This window comes from Lutjanus erythropterus, chromosome 3 (assembly GCF_056507025.1).
Source record: "Lutjanus erythropterus isolate fLutEry1 chromosome 3, fLutEry1.hap2, whole genome shotgun sequence".
Classification (NCBI taxonomy): Eukaryota; Metazoa; Chordata; class Actinopteri; order Lutjaniformes; family Lutjanidae; genus Lutjanus; species Lutjanus erythropterus.
Window position 1 is genome coordinate 7,434,875 of NC_139319.1, and position 24,892 is coordinate 7,459,766.

The 24,892-nt window shown below is 41.3% G+C and overlaps 1 protein-coding gene across 1 annotated transcript; it reads right to left on the reverse strand.

Annotated features, from left to right (window-relative positions):
• Positions 1–4,075: 4,075 nt before the first annotated feature.
• Positions 4,076–20,203, reverse strand: nptxrb (neuronal pentraxin receptor b). The gene is made up of 6 exons (XM_084714839.1): positions 20,008–20,203; positions 19,029–19,780; positions 12,515–12,944; positions 10,357–10,598; positions 8,488–8,667; positions 4,076–5,930 (listed from the first exon to the last, which is right to left on the reverse strand). Exons 2-6 carry the CDS (start codon positions 19,773–19,775, stop codon positions 5,685–5,687), a joined length of 1,845 nt encoding a protein of 614 aa, XP_084570965.1. The 5' UTR covers positions 19,776–19,780; positions 20,008–20,203; the 3' UTR covers positions 4,076–5,684.
• Positions 20,204–24,892: the final 4,689 nt, after the last annotated feature.

The following is a 24,892-nucleotide window of genomic DNA, read 5'->3' on the forward strand; positions in this document are numbered from 1 at the left end:
AGTGTTAGTGTCATGAAGGCTTACAGTATCCCTGCAGCTGCTTAGCTGACGTGTAATCCAGATGAGCTGACAGGTGTAAAGAGATCTGTCACAATAAGCTTAGCTCACACCCAATACACACACACACACACACACACGCACGCACGTACGCACGCACGCACGCACGCACACACACACCAAGCAGCAAGACCTTGGGCTTAAAAATGAAGCCAGCACCGAAGTACCGAAACTGCAGTTCCTCAAGTGACCACTTGAGGCTGGCTCCAAGAACGAGTCAATCCCCATAGAGGCCCAGAGACCCCCAGTGAAAAAAACAGGAAGTCTGGAGGCCAAGCGAGTAGCAGCGGTAGAGGCCTAGACGCTGTCAGTGTTTAGTATGAATATGCTAAAAGATCAGCGTTCATTGAACACGCTCATTTATTTGGTGAATGGTGAATTGGACGGATCAGTTTGCAATCAATGAGCGTGAATGTGAGCGACAGTGCGCAACGGTGCTCACACCGTCAACTGATAAAAACTGAAGTGTCATCGCAGCAGAGACAGCGGGAGCATGCAAATATGTACAGAAATGTCAAGGTGGTATAAAAACTTTGGGTGATCATGTAGCATGAAGGGTCTGAACTACACTGCAGACTGGAGTTTGTGTTACAGCGAGAAAAGGAAATTTAGAGCTGCGTCATATTCACCCGTCTCCTCTGTCTCGTCTCTTCTATCTAAAATGAATACACACACACACACACACACACACACACACACACACACACACACACACACACACACACACACACACACATACACCCCCCAAAAAGGAAGAAATGAACGTCAGCTAGTTCATTTTTTGGGACTGTAAACTTAACCTTGAGCTAGCCCTCAAGTGTGAACTTGCACAACAGTGGATGCTGCGGTGGTGTTTATATCTTATCCAACCCCAAAACACAGTGGAAAGGTGAAAGCTCGCTGTCTTATTAGTCGTCAAAACTTGAACTTTAACCATTCGCATGACCGGCGTGGTAACGGATCGCTAATGGATTGCAGTTTAACTCACCAAGTTAACAAAGAATAACATGTCCTGACACGTTCATGTGTTCACAGTTATTTGTTAGGTTGTTGCTAACGTTACACAGTTAACTTTGCACAGCTGGCTGGCTGCGGTAACATTAGTTTGTTTAAATCACCCAACCAATCATTGTGCTTGTGCAGTTTGAGTCTGTTAATTCATTTTATTTTCTCAAAGCAGGGCCCTTGTCTTCCTTGTTCAACTTCTCATTGTAAGGAAGTGTTGCACCTGATCTTTGTCCTCTCCATTCATGTTTTTTTTCTTGGGTGATAAATGTTTGTTGTCGCTGTGAGCAAAATGAATGGCGACCACTACCCAGAAAGCAGTGCAGCATGGCATTGTTGCCTATTCTCTATTTACCTTATCTAATTTCCCCATTTGTGCACCTGTACAGGTAACTTGTCTGTTCAAGGCTTCAAGTTATGCTTAATTAAGTGTGTGGCAGCCTTGAGTGACAGGTGGGTGCCGCCACAGTTGGCTAGCCAATTGCTAAGCCCCGCCCTCCTTAGTTACTATTGCCAACTCGAACAAGCTTTTCATTCTCACACTGCAGGTATGCAGTTTACGGTGATAACGGTGGTAGACTTAAGATCGACCTTGGGAGTAATTGTGAAAACACAAGGTCTGTGATTCCTTAGAGACGTAAACAGAAGCAGCTTCTCATTTGTAGCTGATGACAGTGGATTTTGTTGGTGAAAATAATGACTCAAAAGCAGATTTTATAAGTGCAGCTGGGGGATGTAAAGCAAACTCTACTTAAGTGAGCTCCAGCTGATGTCTTAATTTTTCCATCACACGTTTTAAAACAAGGATCCTGTTAAAGTGTTTGTGTAAATTTACATAGCAGCTGCGTACGTGATATAACATTAATGCTAAACAAGGCTAAAGCTAGCTTAAATCTCAACAAACACTGCTGAGGTGGTGAAATACGGCAGGTATATCTACATGACAGATGACAGAAATACACTCATTAACATGGGAAAAGGAAATGCAGGGACTCAACTTTGAAGCGAAAGAGAGCTGGGAAAAAAGCTAAGCTATCCTGGCTTAGACCTGAGACTGCGAGCCAGAGAGAGATGCATTACTGTCGATCCACTTTGATTCTGCATCAGCCCACATCCTCCTACTCAAATCCCCAACATAACAAATGCAGATGCAGTGGTATTTAACAAGTTTGTCTGGAGGTAAAGTTACTGCAGCTAGTAAGCTAGTGTGAGTTAGCCAGACATGCTAACATTCGCAGCTTATGTTAGAGCAGATGAAGACAGAGTTTTATCCATTCACCACACGTGTGCTCTTGTGTTTCATGTTTTTGAGAGACTACAGAAAAGACATCACTGTTCAGACATCGCATCAACATGTAGAGAAATGGAAAGCTTGTCATCTTTAGTTACGGTTGCTAACCTATGATTGGACAGGTTCTGTTTGGGGCGGGGTTTAGCGAAGGGTCAGTTGGTAGCCACTTCATTCGGCTGCCTCAGCTCCACCTAAGCACCACATCTTTTAGAATTATTTTCAAATAAATATTTTTTGTCAAATTATTGATTTAGTAGAACTAAGAAGCCATGCAATAAGCTGCATAGTGTACAGTGAGCAGGTCATTATTGTGAAATAAACACCACCCTGCTGGGGTTTATTTCACAATAATGACCTGCTCACCGTACATTATCCTCTACATGGTACCAACACACACACACCAACTCCAGTTCTAATGGTTCGAGCTTTAAGTCCAGGAATGTTGTCATAACCACTTTATTTTCTTTTTTTTTGTCCACCTATTTCACAATATCATGAAGATGCAAATAAAGACAAGCACAACACTGTCACAGCCTTCAACAACCAAAAGCAAGAGAAAGAGAGAGACAGAGAGAGTGACAGAGAGAAGAAGAAGAAGAAAACGAAGAAGAAGAAGAAGAAAGAGACGACAAAGAAGAAAACATAAAAACATTTCACTGTTATTTCGGGCATGAGAGCCCAGGCAGGCACTTTACAACCGGGAGTCAAATCGTACGTGGGGCTGATATCTTTGAGGTAACAAGTGAACAGAAGCACTGACTGTATTTTAACGACAGTTCACTTTACTGCACAGTGTTGACTGGATAACGTGTTTGGTGTTACGTGGGAATCGAACCCTCACCCCTGACAGTGGGCGTCTTGTTTGATATGAATCAAGAGATTGAACACATAGACATTTTTTCACTGTGTAAAACATATGAAACATTGCCTGAAAAACATGATTATCTCACAGCCTCCTGACTGAAAACCAAGAGATCAAACTGATTCTGGGGGTCATAACATCACAGTTTAAGGTAATATATTTTACTCACTACACAAGAGCTAACTAATAAATGTTGAGTTTGCTTGTGGTTAAAATCATCCAGTTACTGTGATTTTTATCTTTGATTTAACCATCCTTACTTTGACCTTTAGGCAGCATGGCCACTTTTGTGATTATTTCCACTGAGTTTGGAACATTTTGTGCATTAATTTGGTTTTGTATTCATATGCAGAAGAGTATTTGGGCCAGGCAGACGAGAGGAGGACGATTTTTAAAAAATTTAACATTTTGAAAATGGTGTTGAAATGTCAAGAATAAACGTGAAATGTCAAGAATTCTGTCGATCCTTCAGCATCAGTCCCAGGCATAAGAAAAAATAAATCAGAGGAAGATTTGTTTTCATTTTGCATTTTGAGAACTGAGTGTCAAGGTTGAGAATTAGGGCAAAATGTCAAGAATAAAATTGCAATAGTGTTTCATATTTATACTCAACAGAGTATTTCGACTTTATTCTCAATACTTAGACTCTACTTTTTTCTCAAAACAAAAAAAAAATCTTAAAAACAAAAATCTTCCTCCTCTCTTTTTTGCCCTTCTTGTGGCCAAAATACTAAATCCTAATTTATGGGATGCCTCACTTTGAAATGTCTTTTCTGGTTGAAAATGTGTTTTCTTTGAGGTGTTTTAATCAGGAAGACGTACATCATCTACAAATTCTGACCAGGCTGCGTAACATCAATACAATTTTTTTTTCCAAAAACCCCTTTAAAACTGAGGAAGGGAACATTTACTTCATAATCAAATCAATTTTTAAGACCTGTCAAAATCGTATTTATGACATTATAAGGGCTAAAATTCAGATTATTGGATTTTAGATTTTTTAGACACTGCTCTGGGAAAAAAATTAATCAAGTTAATTGTCAATCACTCTAATTAAATGCTATTTTACCTCATAACCACCTCTGCTTTCCTTTTACTATCTTCAGTCCCACAGGGTGTAAACATAGCTTTAGGTCTAATGTAGTTATTAGTTGGCAGTTTGGGCCACATACATTTTTATAAGAGGGAAAATCATAATAGAAAAGGCATCAGGCTTGCTGCAATGTAAAAGCATTCCAAGGTTTTATCTGTTTATTTATTTTTGCTCATATTAGCTTGTTTGTTCTTTAGTTTGCGAAGTCAGATGTGAAGTACAAAACGTCCATCAGTCGGCTTCATACACTTCCCTCCCTGTCAAGTATTTTGTGAGGATCTGACGTACAGAAGAGACATCTGTGTGCTTCAGAGTGTGGGACAGTTTGAGGACATCAACACTGTAATTTACACATCTTGAGTTTGTTTCTTTAGTGGCTGGAAATTGTGACTTTGCTCATGCAAATACACTTACAGTACATTCTATCTGGTTTACATTCAAGGATACAACACAGGTTTACCGAACTCACTCTGGTTTTGTCACAGTTTCAGTGTCTGAATGGTGCTTAGAAAGACATCAAGTGTTTATTGTCAATTGAGAGCACTCATTTCGTCAGAGTTGCAAACAAAAATGTTGCAACTCGACCGTGAGTGGCGTGAGAGGCTACAGCAAGGGGGGGAGCAGACTGGCACAGAGCAACATTAGCAGAGATACATTACACAATATACATTTATAAGACCACTGTTTTACCAAATCATGGTAATGCAATGTAAAAAACTTAAAAGTACACAGACATTTCTCATCATATACAGTTAAAACCGAACAAAACTCAATTTGTTTCCCATTGAGTGAAATCAATGCAACCGTGACGGCGTCTCAGAAATCAGTTTTAGCACTAAACACGACCAACTGGACACAAGATGAGGAAGGACAGAACTTTGTGTCACTTTGCTGTAAAATTAAGAAACCCTTCAGATATGGCATCATTAAAGGTTCATTCCACAACTGTATTCAAACCCATCAAAACCCTCTGCTTGAATAACCATGTATGGTCAACTGGCCCATCAGATTCTTAACTAAAGCAGAGGGTTGTACATTTAACCAGAACCAATGATATTATGGAATACATCCATAAGAGTCCTGTTCATGCCAGAAGTTGATCCACCTATGACAGTCTTCACTAAGGTGATTCTGTGACTAAACTCGCTCTATCTTGCTGCAGAAGTAAACACATGAGCGTGGACACCAACACTAAAAACAAAACATACATCGCTCTTAATGGCTTAATAGCTCCATCACACGTTTCAGTCCACCAGCAAGCTTCCCATCCCCAACAAATATACTGTAAACCCCAATGTGATACATCGTTATACATCTGATAAATCGTCTCCTAAATGAAACACAACCGCGCCTGGCTGACCTCTCCCGGTCACCCTTCACTGTTTGGGGCTGGAGGGGTTGGTTCGCTGTGCAGCGTGACACGGGTCCAGGGACTCCTTCGTGGCTCCGCCGTAGACATCTACGTCGTGGTCGGTCCAGGGAGCGATGTTGCCCAGCGCAGAGGAGCTGCATTCGGCCAGGGCGGCCACCTCTGCCGGCTTCAGCACCCGATCCCACAGATTGAACTGGGAGAGCTCCCCGACCAAAGCCTGGGAGGCATCAAAGTGCCCACCCAATGTATCCTAGGGTAGAAGAGTTCGAAAAAAACAAAGGACTGGATGTTAGAATGATAACATGAACAGCCAAGAGACCAAGCTTTAGTGGGATTATGTTAAAGGTTTTTACTGTGTTTTGCCGTCTTGTGTGAAACAGGTCCTAAAAACAGTTGTTGGTTTTTAATCTTTTATCCATCTATTTGATCAAACGGTTCTTTAGATGCAATGGAAACGTGTCAAAATATATTTTTGTTTGGTTCCTGGTGCTCTTTCGTCCCTGTAACTTTTTGGTCGAATTGGGCCATAATAGATGCAGTCAGCTGCAGAGCCGCAACAATAAGTCAGTTAATTGATTAATCAATCAAAAGAAAATTAGTCACAGTTGACATTTTATATATAACGTTTAATCCTGAAAATAATTGATCATGAATTGGCTGCAGCCCTAGTCAGCAGGATAGAAGTCCTCACAGGCCCTATTGCAATGCCAGCTATTTATCATAGTTAGGGTGGGAAACTCTACCCAATATTTCCCACTAAAATACCATAGAAACAAGTAATTTGTATATATATAAGATAATACATTTGGCCACCAGTTACTTTATTTATGTGTTGCATGTCAGGTTTCTCATTATGAGTGTAACAAATGTGTTTAAATGAGCCATAAAACTTCTGGTTTATTAATGCATGGATTAATACTGTACTAACAGTATATTGAAATTAATACACTATCTCTTGAAAACAACAACCCTCCTCAGGATATTGCTGTATACTAAGTGCTACTATGGTCATTTTTCCTGGGTAATGAGAATAAAACTGCCACAAAAAAGCTTTATCCTCACACAGAAATATTGTGTTTTGATGATTTCTTGATGATTTTTTGATGATAAGATTAAATTTTTTTTATCCCCCTTCAGAGCACCCTTGTGTGGGGAATGTCCTGGGATTTTCCCCATAAAATCTGGTCAAAACATCCACTGCAACATCAACTCATCATTCATCAACAAAGATTAAAAAAGTGCTTGCGCGCTCTCTCTCTCTCTCTCCCTCTCTCTCTAAAAAATGTCCATTAAATCAAGTCTTGTTGCATCATTGCACCATCTTGCAAAATTGGACTCTGCTTTTGATCCTTTATGCAGGGGCGAAGGGCTGCAGAATGAGCTCTGGGTTGTTCTTTTGACACCAGAGAGGAGGGGTAATGTCAGATTTCATAATGGTTATGTAATGTGGGTGTCTCGCTAATGAAGGACAGAGGCAGCCCAGCATGAGGATCAACACAATTAGGTTTCTGTCCATCCATGTGTAAAAAGCTAATGGTGCTGTCTTAAAATAGCTTGCACTATCTTACTCTCTATCTATGAATCATCCACCCATCCGTCCGTCCGTCCATCCATCATCTTATCATGAATCCATCTATCCATCCATCAATTATTCATGCATCAGATCTGACCATCCGTCCAGACGTGCATCTTTCTTTTGTTCATTCAGCTTTACATCCATCCATGAATCTGTTCATCCATGCATCTATCAGTTTGATCAACTGTCCATCAACTGATCATTCTGTCCATACTCTAAATCATTCCACCAGTCTGTCCATCCACCCACTTATCCATCTATAAACATCCATCCACTTACCTATTCTTCCATCCATCTGTCCATCTATCTGTCCATCATCCATCCATCATCTCTACATCCATCCACCCACCCAACCAGCCATTCCGTCCATCCATCCATCTGTCCACCATCCTTCCATCAATCAGTCATCAATGCAACTATTCATCCAGCTGTCCATCTGTCACCCATCCATCCATTTGTTCAACCATCCATCACTTTATGCTTCTGTCCATCCATTCGTCCATCTATCCATTCATGCATCATCCATTCAGCTGTCCATCTGTCCACCAATCCACCTATCTATCCATTGTTCATGCTTTGTATCTGTCCATCCATCCAGACACACATCTATTCATCCATCTATCTGCAATCTATCAGTCTATCCATCCACCCACCCATTCTTCCTTCAACCATCCATCTATTTGTCCATCATCCCTCCATCTATCCACCATCAATGCAGCCATTCATCCAGCTGCCTGTCCATCCAACCATCCATCGCTTTATACCTCTGTCCACCAATCCACCAATCTATCCATTGTTCGTGCATCAAATCTGTCCATCCATCCATCCATCTATCCATCCATCCATCCATCCATCCATCCATCCATCCATCCATCCATCCATGCAACCATCCATCTATTTGTCCATCATCCCTCCATCTGTCCACCATTGACACAGCCATTCATCCAGCTGTCCATCTACCCATCCATCCATCCATCGATTTGTTCAACCATCCATCAATGTATAATTCTGTCCATTCATCCTTCCATCTATCCATTCATGCATCCATCCATTCAGTTATCCATCCATCTATCAATCCATCTATCTATCCATCCATCCATCCATCAGTTTGTTCAACCAACCATCAATTGATAATTCTGTCCATCCATACATCTGTCCATTCATCCATTGATGCTCTCATTCTTCTATCCATATATCCAACATTATTCATACATCCATCAGTTTATCTCACCTGCTCCTGTCCCAGTATGAGGACTCCTCCTGGTTTGATTGGATGCCAGGCGGCCAGCCCCTCTCCCCTCCCCTTCATCTTCCCCCCCTGGTAGGCCTTCCACACCCCGTCCCTCAGGGTCCAGCTGACACAGATGTGCTGCCACTCATCTTGTGGTAGGGACAGAGGCAGCTGCGCCACCTGCAGGTCAGAGCACACAGCGGCCGAGGTTAGACCTTTTCTTTACGAAGAGACCGAGGGCAACGACACATCAAACTTGGATTGTGTTTGGATATGAGACAGGTGTGGGCGCTAATGATGGCATATTGTGGACACACTGCTGTTTTTTGTCAGCAAAATTACACTCTGTGGACAGTCCCGGCCTTCCTTCCACCACAGTTACAAACCCCCACTCCTCTCTGCCCGGGGAACCATAAACGTAAGCACTATAAAAGGTAAGCATTAATGCACTATATAAAATAGCAGCTGCAAAAAGCTTGTCTCTGTCCTGCCTCTCCTACATAAAATATGTTTGCTGTGAGCCAGAGCACCACAAATACGAAAAATAAACCAAAAACACGACTTTCTCATTCACTCAGCGCCATTTAATTCAAGGTTTCTATCTTGGATTAAAAAGATTTGATCATAGATCCAACTGCAGCCAATCACTGCCTTTAACATTGATTTTCTTTGTGATTTTTTTCTCTCTTGTTTTCAATATTTAATGTTCGGTTCAAGGGCACCATCTGCTTCAGTCGTTTTCTGTAGCACGGGGAATAAATGCTTTTTTAGCCATGATTAAATGGATGGTTAGGCTTAGAGGGGGACTGACACACATGCACACTTTAGGCCTGTGCTCCACAAATCATGTGCCATGAGTCAAATCCAGTAATGCCTTGGGATACATTATTGCTTCACTGTACAACTATATAAAACTGCATAAATTAATTTTTATTTTACTATATCAGATTCTAATTTCCCAACACAGAGGCAAACTCTATACCCTTAAATGAACCCATTTGTTCCAGATGTTGGGAATTATTAAAGTGTCTGTCTCTTCTGTCTTCTTTTCAGTTCCATTTAAGCACTTTTTGATTTTATGACCCGTCTCTGTCAGATTTCCCATGTGACAGAGTTGACGTCTACATTTAACAAGAAATTTAATCACTAAGATGTTGGCCTGTTACGAGGTTTAATAGCCAAAAGTTTCGTCTTTTAAAACCTATTTTCTCCACCATAATTGAAGAGTAAAAGTCAAAACTCCTTCAAAATATTGTTTTGTCCCAATTATCTAGAATAAGTGCGAGTGAAGAGTATTATAGAGGGTATTTTGCAGAGATGTGAACACAGGTGTGCCTTGAGATTCACTCGCCCTTTGGTGTGTTTGAGGCACAAAAATGTTGAAATCTTAGGCTGTAGTGCATCCAGAGGACCAACCCCAAACTTTATATATAAATCCTCTAATCTGCATCATATTGACTGAAACCACAACTGGATCCTGTGACAGTTTGAATTGTTCTGTTCTGTTCACCGCTCATGTAACCTGGAATAAAATAAGTCGGCCAGTCACATACATGAACATGTTTTCATCGCTCATTTTAATCAATGAATTATAACAAGCCATCAACAACTAGCTCGCGCTGCTCTGTGGAACTGCATATTAAGCTAATGATTTCCTTGGCAGGCTGTTTCGCCTGATTAATTAAAAGGAAACCTACGGGGTGCAAAATATTAATTCTTTTTACCATAAGAATCCATTCATTTACACAACGTAATAATAATTTATGTAGTTTCAAAAGGCCAGTTAATTTCCTGCAGCTACATCACGTTCATCTTTTAACCACTTGATCTAAATGTGAAATGGTGTTTAAAAAAACGTTCCCATCTAACCTTGTCATTGATGAGCAGCTCCACAGGGTTGTGGACTCCCTGTAGCAGCACCAGCTCGTTGGGCTGCCCCGGGACTGAGTAGGAGAACGGGGTGCCGATGCCGCCTTCTTTGGCCTTCAGCCATACGCAGGCGGTGAAAGCGTACATCTCTGTTATCTCTTTCCTCACCAGGCCGTACATGTAGTTGGTTCGCATGGGGAAGGAGAGGACGAAGCCATCGGGGAAGGACGGCTCTGTCAGCGCTTCAGAGACGCAGATGAAGGAGATAAAGAGGAGCAGTCAGACAGAGAGCGAGATGAGGCAGACAGACAGAGAAAACGGGGAAGGGCAAAGCCTTAATGGCCAATTTATATAAAGACACTGGTTTTCTCTTCTCACTTGTCCCTGTCAGTTTGTGCACACACACACACACACACACACACACAGGGCCTGGCAAGAACACAAGCGCTACAGTTAATGATCAGCCTCTCTAACTGGAGGCCACACAGCAGCTCTTAAGGGAAAGAAGATGTGGAGACAGTCGGAGAGGTTTGGAGAATGACAGAGCTAAAATGAGAAGAGAGAAGTGCTTTCTCTTTCCGTTTTAACCTTCCTCTGTGCACCTCACGAACTGAACGAATCTGTCCTCGAGGCTTCCACCTCTCCTTTTATCAGACTTCTCTCACTCTTTCCACTCTCTGTATCTCGACTAGACAAAAAAAACCCAAAACAAGTTCCCAGTCACCTTCATTGTGGCAGAGGAACTTTTATCCAACATACAGGCAATGAAACTCTTCAAAACCAGTGTGAGATTCTCAAGTTGCAAAACTGCCAACCATAAAGAAAGGACACTTAATGTGAATTACTATGATTACCATCATGATCAGGTACCAGTATCTTATTTTATTATTTTTATTTTATTTCGTAAAATGACTGCTACTGACTGCTGCACTGTTTTTGTTTTGTAAGTGAACAGATATAATTCAAGCAGTCATTGCAGAAGACGTTTCCTGCCAATTTTTTTTGCACATGCTTAGGTCATGACAAGATGCTTTTATTTTATTAAAGAAGGAAAACAGAAGCTTTAGGTGAAAGAAAAAGGCTAATTTTACTTCATATTTTTTCAAATGGACATTTTCGTTTAATTTTTAATATTGTGATAAATATACATGAAATATCTGGGGCTCAATGTTTATGTTTTTTCTTGGCAAGTGGGTCAGAACTCTACTTGCCCTGAGTCAATTTTTACTCACCCTGCACAAACTGTTTTATTTATTAGATGTAATCAAATGACAACAAAGACTAAAGTTAATTGTAATGTTCCACTGTCTTTATATGTCCTTTTTTTGTCAGCTCCAAAACCCCAAAACATTCAGTTTAATACAATAATAAATGAGGAAAAGTGGGAAATTTCCATATTTGAAAGGCTGAAATCAGCATTTTTCATGAAAAAATTGTTTAATAAATAATTGATTATCAAAGTATTTCAATAGTTTAGATCTTACACGGTTGGCCAAGTGAGTTGCCAGATTTACTTCCCTGGCATTTTACTTTGTAAGTGGGCAGGCCTTATTATTGAGGCCTGATATTGTATTATGGAGTTTTTATTGTTTATAGTTTTATTATCATACCGTGAGTTTGTGGTACTATTACGTCCCTAAAAGTCAGTGCCTTCTCTCAGCTGCTAGTTTAAAGGAAAAATGCAGAACTGCTGTACAATCACATTGTTGACAGTTTTTGTTGTATTTTAATATTGTGATAAATATCGTATTGTGGACTTTTTTATCACAGCATTATCACCTCGAGGTTTTGGTGTCCTTACATCCCTTGTTACAAGTGAAAGCAGCAAATGGTTTACAGCTGTTTCTTTTTCATTTACTTTTTTTTTGCTGCTGTATAATTTTTATTTTCAGCTCCCACCCCGATTTGACATTTCACAACCTTCAGCACTCATTAATCATCTTATTTTAATCTACAGCTTATTTTCTGCTGCTGTGATGACCCAGTTCACCCACAGCACTCATTAAAGTTTCATTTTAGCCTTCTCTTGCCGTGCTCTCATGTACATTAGCTTGGTAATGTAACCTCCCTGTGTGCATCCATACATCTATTCCTTCTTTTATTTAGCCACCGCCTCATGTCTTCACTCTCATCCTCCTCCTCCTCCTCCCAGACTCACTGTGTTCCAGCTCAGTGACGCGGTGGCTGACGGTGTCGATGCCCTGGTTGATCTTCTCATGTTGGCCCTGCGTCTCCTTCCTCATGGCCTGACGCTCCTTCTCCAGCATCTTTATCTTCCTCTCCAGCTCGCCCTCCAGGTCCTCCACCCTCCAGGTGCCCTTTCCGCGCCCGGGGGAGGCCTTGGATGGGGACTTGGGGCTGGGGGATGCGGGGGAGGCAGGACGGCGCCCCCCTGGGGGAGCCGCCGCGGGTGGGGAGGAAGCGCTGCCAGTGGGTGGAGAGGGAGCCTTGCCGGTGTTACCAGGTGGGCTGCTGCTGCTGCCGCTGCTGCCACTGTTGCTGCTGCTGCTGCTGCTGCTGCTGCTGCTGCTGCTGCCTGCACCCACGGGTGTGTCGGTGAGGTTCAGGGCAGCAGGGCCTATCTCTGCCTGCAACAGAGGGACAGAAAAGAAGGTAAAGCAGGTGTTTAATGATTAAAATCTGACAAAAAGAGACGGACAGAAAGGTCTTAAAAGAAACGCTGCAGAGAGAAGAAAAGAACTACTCGGTTCAAAAGAGATCGAAGCAGCCTGGGCAGAAAATCGGTTTTAGCTGGTGGAGCATTAGTACTCATAAAAGGATTTCTCTGGTAGTGGCATTGGAGGCAGCAGATGAAAGTGGGTTTAGCTGCATTTGTCCGAGCCGTTCATAAACGCATCAGGACATCAAATACCACCCTTTTGGGTTCGTGAGACAAGCACAGCAAAAGAATGAGGAAAAAAATAAGGAAATACAGGCAGAGGGCAGAGTCTCTGCAGATACAGACACCACCACACACCTCTACAGGGTCATAAGTGATGATCGAAATGGGTTATGTTTATGTTTATGAGCTTACACATGAGGAAAATGTTGCATATCATACCTTTAAGAGTTTTCTCAACTTTTTTTTTTACAGTGTACTTGATTAGGTTTAGGAAAAGGTCATGGTTTGGATTAAAATACCTTCTTCCTTAAAACAATCAACAATGAAACACAGAAACTGAACCCTGGTCTCCTGTTGTTGTTTTTTCTTTCTTGTTTTTGTGCCAACTGTCAGGCAAAACACTGACAATTTGTGTCCACGTGCACGAATCTTTCGATTACATTTCGTGCCTGTTTCACAAAGCGCAGTGACACAAGGCTGCATATTCATGTCGCCCTCAGGGTGAATAAACCTTTTACACGAAATAGAGGCACGAATGAAACTAATTAAGATTCCATTCCACTGGTCAAACAGAGTCAGGGCGCTGCTTTAGACCTTTTTTCATGGGAACCATTTTGACATGGAATAGCAGGATAAACACAGATGTCACCGGTGTTACTGTTTAAGGTTCTGTTGACCTTTGTGTAGCAGAGACTTTCCTTTGAGCCAACATGCACATCACATAATTAGTATCATTGGTAACACCTGTGTTTATTTATACTATTTCATATCAGTACGGCTGCTGTGAAGAAGGTCCACTGTAGCGCCACCAACAGGTCAAACAGGCCTGCAAAACTACCGTCCCATCAGCCTCAGCTGTACTAACTAACAAATTTCAGACTGCTGAACTAAGATGATGAACATGGTAAAGATTATACCTGCTAGACATCAGCATGTTAATGTTGTCATTGTGAGAATGTTAGCAGGCTGACGTTAGCATTTAGCTCGAAGCAGTGGTTGTTATTAGCAGTAGTGGCTGTTGGTGTAGTTTTGTAGTTGCAAGTAGGGTGAGCAACCATACATTCTCTTTCCTCTTCTTGTATTTTTCTCTAATTAAATTAATTAGTTTTAAGAAGATCACCTCAGTCATGACATTGACACTATGTACAATATTTCTTTCCTTTGTTTTTTTTTTTTTACATCTTATACGTATTTTTTTATATTATTTTGATTTCCTTTCTGCTTGTTGCTACTGATGTATGTTACATTCATGAAGCTTGCTGCATATTTGAATCTCGAGAACCACAACTGAGAACTGCATTTCCCAGGTGCACTTGCATAAAAAGCATAATAAGCTCTGAGATTCCCTCTTATTTTTCCCTGGTGAGACTCTTAACGATCGAAAGCTTGGCTTTTTAATTAAACACTCGCACTGGACGTGAGGAAGGAGATCTTTTCTCAAGATTAAATGAAGACCAGATGTCCACCATATTGATCACTTTCATTAAGTATTATCTGTTGGAGGGAGTTGTGTTTGTCCTGATTGACTTTTTAAGGACGGAGCTGGAGTCAATATAATATCTGAGAGTGGACATCTGGTCCACATCCTGTATGCCAGAGGTTTCCAAACTTGTTCATGAACCCCTCAACAGGCCACAGACCCCATATACAGTATGAGGGTATTTTTTCTTAATGAATTCCCTCTGAGTATTTTTATTTTTAGATTTAAATACAATAGAGTTGGTCTATGTTGCTATATGTTGTCTGATATGAAAACTTTTGTGAAAGAACATGATGCATGTTGTTTTTATTTATTTTTTTAGTTTTATGGGCAGCATTTTATATATATTTGATCCTTTATCGCAACTGAAGTTTAACACATTTATATGGAGCTGCAACAATTAATTGTTTAATAGATTATTAATTGATTATTAAATTAATCGTCAACTCTTTTGCTAATTGAGTCATCAGTTTGAGTATGTTTTTAAGAAAAACAAGTTAAAAATTCTCTGATTACCACTTCTTACATGTGAATATTTTCTGGGTTTTTTTAACTCCTTTATGACAGTAAACTGATTATCTTCTGGTTGTGGACAAATCAATACATTTGAGAACGTCACCTTGGGCTTTAAGAAGCACTGATCAATATTTTTCATCATTTTTGACATTTTATAGCTTAAACAACAACGAAAATAATTGTAAGTTGCAGCCCTATATTTATGCAGATTTTTGTATTTGTGTATTTATAATTATTTATAATTGTTGAAAATGTGAATGTTTATTGTTTCAGCATCTTGACGACATTTTGGAAAACAAGATTTATTGTTGAACTATAAAATATTCTGCCTCCATGACACATCTTAGTCAAAAGTGTTATAAATATCGACTGATATATTGTTATCGTAAGTTTTTAACTCCCCGATGTTGTTATCTGCATCAAACGCAAAAACTCAGTATCAGTCTGGCTTGACAATAAAGTAACCAAAACTGGTCTTGAGTGAATTTTCAGTGATGCTGTTTTGATCATAGTCAATCGATGATCAAACTACAAATGACAACCAATCAAAACTATTTCTTCCAAAATATGAGATAAAAATGAAAGTATTATATTCCGCCTTTTGCTGGGGACCACCTACAACCCACTCTGGGACCCCTGTTGGTCCCCTGACCTCAGTTTGAGAACCACTGCCGCGTGCTGAAGGCAGAGCACGAAAGCCTGTGTTTAAGTGGGCTATTAGTATTCAGAGATAAATGCAGGAAAAACATTGTCAGCGCTCACCCTACTTAGTTGTGAATTGTGTGGATCTTTGTTCTGGCTGGTTGCACCCCGGAGGACTTAAATAAATTTAACATGAAGGCAATGAGAGGAGCCCATTCTTGTCTTCTTTGTATAAATAGAGGCATTTTACTCCTCGGGTTACTCATAGTGTTGGTTTTACACTGAAGTGAAAGTGCAGGAAAATGAGTAAAATGATAAAGCATCAACGCAGCGAGAAGTGTTGTATTGATGATAGTAGTAGCCCAGCAATGGCAGCAGTATCAGTATTCATAGCAGAAGTTGAAGAAAAAAATAAGGTGTTGTTGGTGAAGCAGCAGTAAAAAGGGAGAGATGCTGCTGTTAATGTGGATGAGATGTCTTTGAGGGCGATATATAATATCAAGAGAGTTGCTGAGGTAGGACTGGATGTGGACGTCCAGGATATAAATTCACACTGAGGGAGACAACCTTGTAACTGACTGTGCTTAGAGAGGGCTGGCAATGATGCAGCACCGCGCGTGTGTGTGTGTGATTATAAAGCCTGCGTATGTCTCAATCTCAGCACACACACAAGCTGAGAATCTGACTCCCCCACCTCCACCCGCCACCACCGCCACCCGCCACCACCACCAACCAACACCCTCTTTCCTGTCCAGCCAGGTTCATCTTTTATTTATGTCTCTATCCTGCTGTCGGATGCGGAGGTAGAGGGTAGGGGCGGCTGACACGATGTGTGTGTGTGTGTGTGTGTGTGTGTGTGTGTGCGAGGAGCGATGTGAGGGCCAGCAGGTGGAAAGATTTCCCAGGGGTTCATGGGGAGCGTGCGCAAGACATGAAGAGTGCCTGTGTCGCAAGTTGCTTGTCAGAGGAGAGGTGAGGTGAAGATAAAAGAGGGAGAGGAGGATAAAAAAGGAGGAGGGAGGGAGCGAGAGAAAGATGAGGGCACAAAGACGACACTGCAAAGGCCTTCAAACCATCTCACTGCTGCGTGCGGCCGGTGTGGTGATGGGTAGAGTTTGGTATTTGGTTTGCTTTTGGATTTTAACTATTCTGATTCTGGTTCTGCTTATCGATTTAAGCTCTTAAAGATTGTCAGTACCAGTTATTTGAGTCTTCCCGCGTTCTTCCCAGCAGATTGTGCGAAACACACAATTTAGGTGTTTACTCAGGCTACTTTACTGTAACAACAGAGGCCTTTCCGCACGCAGCCTGCGTGGTGATCGGTAACATTGGGTATCGTTTGGATTTTAACATTTCTGACTCTGCTTATCGATTTCAGTGCTTAAAGAGTCTCAATACCGATTATTTGAGTCTTCCTGCGTTCTTATCTGAAGAGTTTTATGAAACGCTAATTACCACGGATAAATGTTACCAGCAGAAACAGTGAACTAAGCTAACGTTAGCTAGCTAACCATGACGATAGTGGTCTTTTTTCTGGATTCTTAAATATTTGAGGGTGTACTTTACCATAACAATAGCGGCTTTCTGCTTGCAGCCTGTGTGGTCATGGGTAGCGCTGGGTATTATTTGGATTTTAACAATTCTGAGTCCGATTCTGCTTACTGATTTTGATTCTTAACAATTCTCGTCTCTGAGTTTTCACGTGTCCTCCTGCGTTATTCGCAACAGAGTTGTGTTGAACACTAATTAGCACACATAAAGGTTACCAATAGAAATACTAAGCTAAGCTAACTTTAGCTAGATAACGACAGTGGTCTCTTCTCTCTGGTTCCTTGAATATTTTGGGGTTTACTCAGGCTACTTTAATCTACCCCATCCTTGTAAAGAGTTTTTTAGCATAGCATTTGCTAAATTGAGGTGTTTGTTATACAACTCACAATTTGCATCATTCACCTGCTAGTCAAGCAACTTAGCAACGGCCAAACAGTTTAAACACACAATAAAAACTCTGTCATTAGGGTCTCTCTTACATTAAAACAATGACAGAGATGTAGTTTCATGAAGTTGTGATGTTGGATCATGGGAGTTTTTTTCTTCACTTTTAAACAACCGACATAGCAGATGAAAATCTATCTGGCAGAGATCACATTCATGGATGAGATAATGTAGGTTTTATTCATGCCAACTTCCTTCCTCATTCTCTAGCGTATCCCGTGTTTTCGCAGAAGTTATAGCAACCAACAACTAGATAACAGCAAGCAGGAAACACACTGTTACCATGAATAAAAAAAACTTCATTTTAAGATTGTTGAAAAGATTTGGAATGATGTAAGTATGCAACTCAACAAAATATATAACATATGTCTAATGTTTTTAATGCAGAAATGTTACATATCATAACTTTAGCTGATTATGATGCTAGATAGGCAGGTTGATAGTGTTTAATTTGAAACTAGCACAAGTAAAATTTGTGTAAAGTTGATAAGCAGAATTGAACTGAAAATTTCTTAATGATTCATTTAAAATCATAATTTTGAAATCGATTCTTATTTGGAATCAGTTTGCGATGACCAACCCTGGTGATCTCTTCATTTTGGTAAGGTCAATAAAAAATTCTGAGAGGATTATTTGTCGACTTTTTAAAGTTGCAACAATTAATCGATAATTAAGATGGCTGATTAGTCGGTTTAGTCTGGGGGTTAATTTTCTTTTTCTTTTGCGAAAAGTCTCTGATTCCAGATTCTTAAATGTGAATATTTTCTGGTTTGTTTACTCTTTTATGACATTGAGCTGAATGTTTTTGGGTTGTGAGCAAGAAGAGACGTTCGAGGACGTCATGGGCTTTGGGAAACTGTTTGGGAAAATTGTCTGGCATTTCATAGACCAAACAACTAATCGATCAATCGAGAAAATAATCGACAGATTAATGGATGATTTCAGAAGTTGCAGCCCCACTACTTCTACCAGAGAGGTCTATAACTGCACTTCACAGCAGATATCAAGCTCACATTTGCTGTTTAATGGACCAGACAGGAGCCAGCTTTAGTCACTGGAGAACAGTGACTCACTTCTCTAATTCATAATTTTTGGTTTCAGCCCAGAGTATCCTGCTGTCAGACAAAACTCAAACAGGAGGCTAAACAGCGAGAACAACAGGTTTTGCCAGAGTTGGTTCAGTATCTTTCCAGTTACCTCGAGTTTCTCGATGCGGTCCTTCAGGTCCATGATGGCCCGGGCCAGCTCCTCCACGGCCCGGGCGGTCTGCAGCTGCGCCGCGGCGGAGGAGCTCACATCGTCCCCGGCCATGACCCGGCGGTTTCCGCTCCACACCCCGATGCTCCGCTCCGGGACGTTCCTCTCGTCCTCCAGGCCGCTCTCACACTCGCTCAACTTCCCCGTCAGCTCCCGGATGGTCCGGTGGTCCATGAGGATCTGGTCGTTCTGCTGCAGGACCATCTGCCGGAGCTCCTCCGCGGTGGTGCGGAGGTCTTCATCCCCGGCTGCGTACAGCGGGTCGTCGGCTTGCTGCTGCTGCTGCTGCTGCTCCTGCTGCTGCTCCCGCCGCTGCCTCAGGTCTTTACTCTTACACTCTCCCACCGGTACAGGTGTGCAGATCAGCCGGCTGAAGCTGAACTGCTTCGCGGACCCTCCGCCCGTCTCCTCCCCGAGGTTGAGCTCGTTCAGAGTGGGAACCTCCAGTCCGATGCCACCGAGCCCGTTCCCTCCGCCGTACGACTCGGCGCCGTGCAGAGCACCCAACGGCCCGGCGTGAGCCACCGACCCGGGCTCCAGAGGCTGGAGCAGCGACTCCGATGTCAGGGTGCCGTTATCGCCGAGAGGCGCGGCGCGTTTTCGGGGATAAACACTGGCGATGATGCAGATGACCGCGCCGAGGAAGGCCAGGGTGCCCGCTCCGACAAGCACCACCACGAACTTCATGATGACTGCGGAGACGGATGCAAAAGATAAATCAGAGAAAAGGCTCGCAAAACACAACTGGAGACAGAAAAATGTCTTCTCTTCTGAGGCTCTAACAGGCTTCAGAGAGGAGCATCACTCCGTGTAGGAAGACTGCATCACCCAACATCTATCACGACCTCCTCAGTCGATTAACTAAACTCAGTCTGACTCTTCAAGCGCTGCTGTTTGCTGTAAAAAACGAGGCACTTACCTACACAGGATGTTTGCCAGAGGCGCTGCTGTTTTCCGCTCGCCGCCCTCTGTGTGTAATATTGATGGCACCGCGCTGTCTGGACCAAAGATGCTCCCTCTCCGTCTCGGTGTTGCTAAGCTGCTCTCTCCTCCGTGCGTTACCATGGGGACCGTGGGGAGAGGAGGAGCGAGGCTGTGGGCATGCGTCAGTCAGAGCAGAGGTGAACCTCCAGCAGCAGCAGCAGCGAGAACAAACAAGGCGGTGATGGATCGATGTGTGTGTGTGTGTGTGTGTGTGTGTGTGTGTGTGTGTGTGTGTGTGTGTGTGTGTGTGTGTGTTTAAGGGAGAAAAAGAAAGGGAAAAGGGGTGATATAATAGGATAAGGAGAGAACAGAGAAGGTGAGTGAAGGTGAAGAATACAAAGGTAGAATTTATGTTGTATGATTTTATAATTAAAGACAGAGACACAGTGAAACATCAACATCAATGCAAAAATATAAAAATAAAATGAAAAGAAAAACCTAAACTAGCCATAAAAGGAGAGTTTGGATTGTTTGAGGTGGGGTTACACGAGGAACTTATCAATAACCAGTGTATTACTTAGAGTAGATGGTGGTCGATACTCTCCCACTTTGGAGAAGCAGTACCAAAAACAAAACAAAATATTTAGAATATTTTTACCACTTTACCTTGCTGTCAGACAGCCTTTTTCTCATGAGAAACCGCTGTAATACAAGTCAAATATCACTCTCCAAAACCACCAGACTCCCTTGATGAAAAAAAAACAGTAATTTTATCTCACAGAACACAGGAGTTGCTGGTCTACTTCTGCCTTTATTGGCCAATTAGTTTCTGGTATTGTATGACTTCAGTGAATCCAAACTAACCCTTTAAAAGACAGAGGTTACACAATAATGCAAACAAACTAAAAGGTCAAGGCTGCAGTACAGCAGCAACTCCCATCTCCTGCAGGGAAAAAAAATGACTGTTTTTGCCAATGGAGTCTGGTGGCTTCTGAGACAGCGACATTTAAAGACAGCGGTAAAAGTGGATTCCCATCGGATTAGGCTGTCTGATGACAAAGTAAAGCAGTGAAAATGTTCTAAATATAGCATACAATTAAACTGATACTGATTTTTTAGGTGGCTAAAATACATTTTACTGCTGACCCTGTCCACAGCTGTGCATTGCTTAGCAGGCTTGATGAGTAACAGATAATATGTAATGGGATTAATGCAAAAAAAAGTAACTGTATTCCATAGCAGTTAAAATGTAATGAGATTATAGTTACATCAGGAAAAATGGGGATTATCAGAGAGATCACATTTTAAAATAAAAACAGTGTACTACCACATGCAGTGTGCTCATATAAAAGACTTTAAGTCTTACAGCACCACTCTGTTCTCAGTGAAACCAGCTAATCTTAAAGCTGCCAACTCATTGCCATGGCCACTATTGACAAAAATGTTCTTACTGTGTAAAAAAAATGTCTTTAAATCAGAAAACAGGTACAACATCACAGTACAGTGACAGTTCTGCTCTCCAGCTGTGAAAATCGTCATCCAAGACTCGACAGAAAAAAATATTTTGAGACTGAAGGTGGTGATGCTGCTGACTGCAGTGTGTGTGTGTGTGTGTGTGTGTGTGTGTGTGTGGGTAAAAACACATGTGCCAGGATAAGTTTATAGCAGTTTACTTGAAGTTTGAATGTGAAGTGGGCATAACATATTCAGTAAAGTACATTTAAATGTGCATAATTACCACAATTAATCTGAACGTGTGTTTGTGCATTAACAAAGGAAAGAATAGCTGGACAAACAATTAATAAACCAACAATAAACACAAACATACAAAACTAAACAATTTGACCATATTTGGTATTGAGGTGATTTAAAAGTAACAGAAACTAATAAAGTTACATTAGTTTAATATTGTGACACTTTACTGACTACATGTTTTAATAGGTAATTAGCAAATCTATGGGAATACATTTTTAAAGGGATAGTTCACCCAAAACGGTTTTTGTTTTGAGTCCACAAAACACTGCCAGTGTTTCACAGGAAAACAGCGTTGCAGAATCTCCCTCACAATTTAAGTGAATGGTGAAAAAGATAAAAAAAAAAAAAAAAACAGCAAAAAAACGTCTCCATACTGCCTGTCTGGCATAATCCAAGTCTCCTAAAGCTCTGACATGCTGTTCACTTGCACGCGCACACCGTCACACCACACACACCCTGTTCAGACTGTGTGCACGCACATGTGAACGTGACTCCAAGCTAAAGATCTACAGTGAAGGTTTAGTTCAACTTTCAAGTCTATTTTTCTTTTCTTTGTTTTTTTCTGTTTGAAAACTGGTCACTATTTATCTCCATTGTTTAGGAGTTTTCCTGTGAAACTCCAGCAGTGTTTTGTGGACTAAAAAAACTAAACCTGACCTTCAGTCAGCATGAGGGTGAGTAGATAATGACTGAATTTAGTGCCTGTTGCTTAGTTTCCTACCCTAGTTCTCCTGCTGGTTCTCCAAACTGGGGGATAATACTCTGTCTATTGGTAAGTACCTCATTCAACCTCACTACAAAAAATCCAAACTATCCCTTTAAGAACAGCCCACCAAGTGCACACCCTCACTCATGTACTCTTACATGTACAGTCCACACATTGAAATAGCCTTACTTTGTCTGACATACAATATATGTAGCCTGTGTGTATTCACACAAGTGACAAAAATAACAAAACAGAGGTCAGTTTACAGTGAGAGGTAGAGGACAGCAGAAGAAGTAGAACAGAAGAAGAAGAAAGCACCGAAAGCTGGGAAGATTTCTGACTGAGTAGGAGGAAGAACACGTTTTCCCCAGGAGACAGAGCTAACTAAAACTCACCACTCATGCCAACAGAACAGATCCGACCCTGACACCACAGTCCTCTGGTGGCCTTGTTCGACAAACAAACATTCTCACACAAAAGCTCCTCTTGGTGGATAAACTGCTTTTGGAAAGTTTGCTTTTCATTTGAGGCCAAATTAAATGGAGACTCAAACATGTAATGCAGGATGGACATATGGGCCTTCTGCCAATCACAGAGGTGAACCTGCCAATTAGCACATTAAAAGAAAACAACATCCACACATTAGATAGGAATCTGTGATATTTAATTAATTCAAGGAGTTGCTTTTGTGATGAAATGCCAAACTTTAAGTTGCTGGTGAACAAATTTTTCCATCAAGCTGCATAAACGTCACTTCCCACAATGCAGTTCAACCACTGAGTGGCAAAAGGCTTTATGAGAGAAGTGGACAGAGTTTCTGGGTCTGAAAAGTGAAGCCAATGCAGAAGTGTCTTAAAACTGCATTCTTCCTAATGACCAGCAGGGGGCGACTCCATTGTTGCAAAAGAGGTACAACTGTAGATAAGCTTATGGCAGATTAGCTCTACTGCCTCAGTTAGCAGTTTTATAATGCGCCAACCAAGACATTTATGATGATGTTTTTCAGGTCAACTTGGTATGTTGGGGCTTTAGGAGGCTTGGATTACAACAGACAAGCAGTATGGAGGCATTTTATGTTTGTTTGTTTGTTTGTTTGTTTGTTTTCCATTTGTTTTTTCATTTGAAAACTGGTCGCCATTCACATAAATTGTTTGGAAGATTCTGCATGCTGCTTTCCTGTGACTGAATTTCAATTTTTGAGTGAACTATCCCTTTAAGGAATCATCTATGAGTAATTTTTTTCATGTTTTAAGATAATAAAGTCTTCAGTAATCAAACTAGGGTCACTTCCCTTGTTTCAACTTCCAAAATATGTGATAACAGTTAAAATATAATAATCTATTCCTCCTTTTACACAGGACCCCCTACAACCCGCTCTGGGACCCCTGTGTGTCCCCGGACCTCAGTTTGAAAACCACTGTCTTGTCCAGTCTGTGGTGAAAACAAAAGAGCAAAGTATTTCTGACTGAACAAATCCACAGCCATAGTGGCTCTGTAGTGGATGCATTTTGGCACAGTGGCACTAAGAGCTAACTTCTAACATCAGCATTCAAATAAGCACTTTTATAGCAATGCTAACATGCTAATGTTAGCGATAATATTTATCATGTTTACCCCTTGCATGCTGACATTTGCAAAATAACACAAAAAGCAAACTACAGTTAAAGCTGATGGGAATATCATTAGCTTTCAGGTATTTGGTCATTAAACAAATTATAAGCTAATTCTGACCTGTTGAAGCTAAATGACAAGTCAGAGGATCACCAAAGTTAATACAACTTATCCTGAGGAGGACATGAATTTCTACAGGAAATTTCATGGCAATCCACTCAGTATATGTTGAAATATTTCAGGTCAGACATTGCCACAGAGCTTCACCATTATAACTGCTAAAAAAGTCAATGTTAAGCACAATATGTCTGGTTGCTGCATTGCAATTTAGTCTACTGAGGCAACCACATTGTGCAGGAACCAATGTCTCCGCTTCTTTTCTGATTCATCTCTCCTTGTCTGACTGCTGTACTTCAGTAAAAGTCTATAGGGAAGCTGTCGCTCTTTGATTCTGAAGGACTGACATTCTCGAATTTTTGTCCTGACATAACCTAACCTCATGAAACAAGAATGACATTTCAGTATGAGACATCTAAACAAACTTTACATGGGAGTGGAAAGGTTGAATATTTGCAAAACTGCAGAGGAAAAGTCCTTTTCATCTCTCTTCATCCTTTTTACTTTATTTCTTCTGCAAGGTCTGATCTGTTGTGAACTCCGGGAGACGAACACACCCAGCCAAGAAATTCTCAGGCAGATTACCCCCTAATAAAGCCATAACCTGTTGTTTTCTTACTTTGGTTTTTGTATGGATTCAACAAGCCAGATATAATGTGGTAATTATTGAGCCCTAGAGGTGTTTGTGTGC

Excerpts from the sequence above, each read along its gene's own strand:
- nptxrb (XM_084714839.1), bottom strand. The coding sequence starts at position 19,775 with ATGAAGTTCGTGGTGGTGCTTGTCGGAGCGGGCACCCTGGCCTTCCTC. Across the intron at positions 10,599-12,514 it reads CGTCACTGAGCTGGAACACA|CGCTGACAGAGCCGTCCTTC; the intron begins GTGAGTCTGGGA and ends GCGTCTCTGAAG. Across the intron at positions 8,668-10,356 it reads AGCTGCTCATCAATGACAAG|GTGGCGCAGCTGCCTCTGTC; the intron begins GTTAGATGGGAA and ends TCTGACCTGCAG.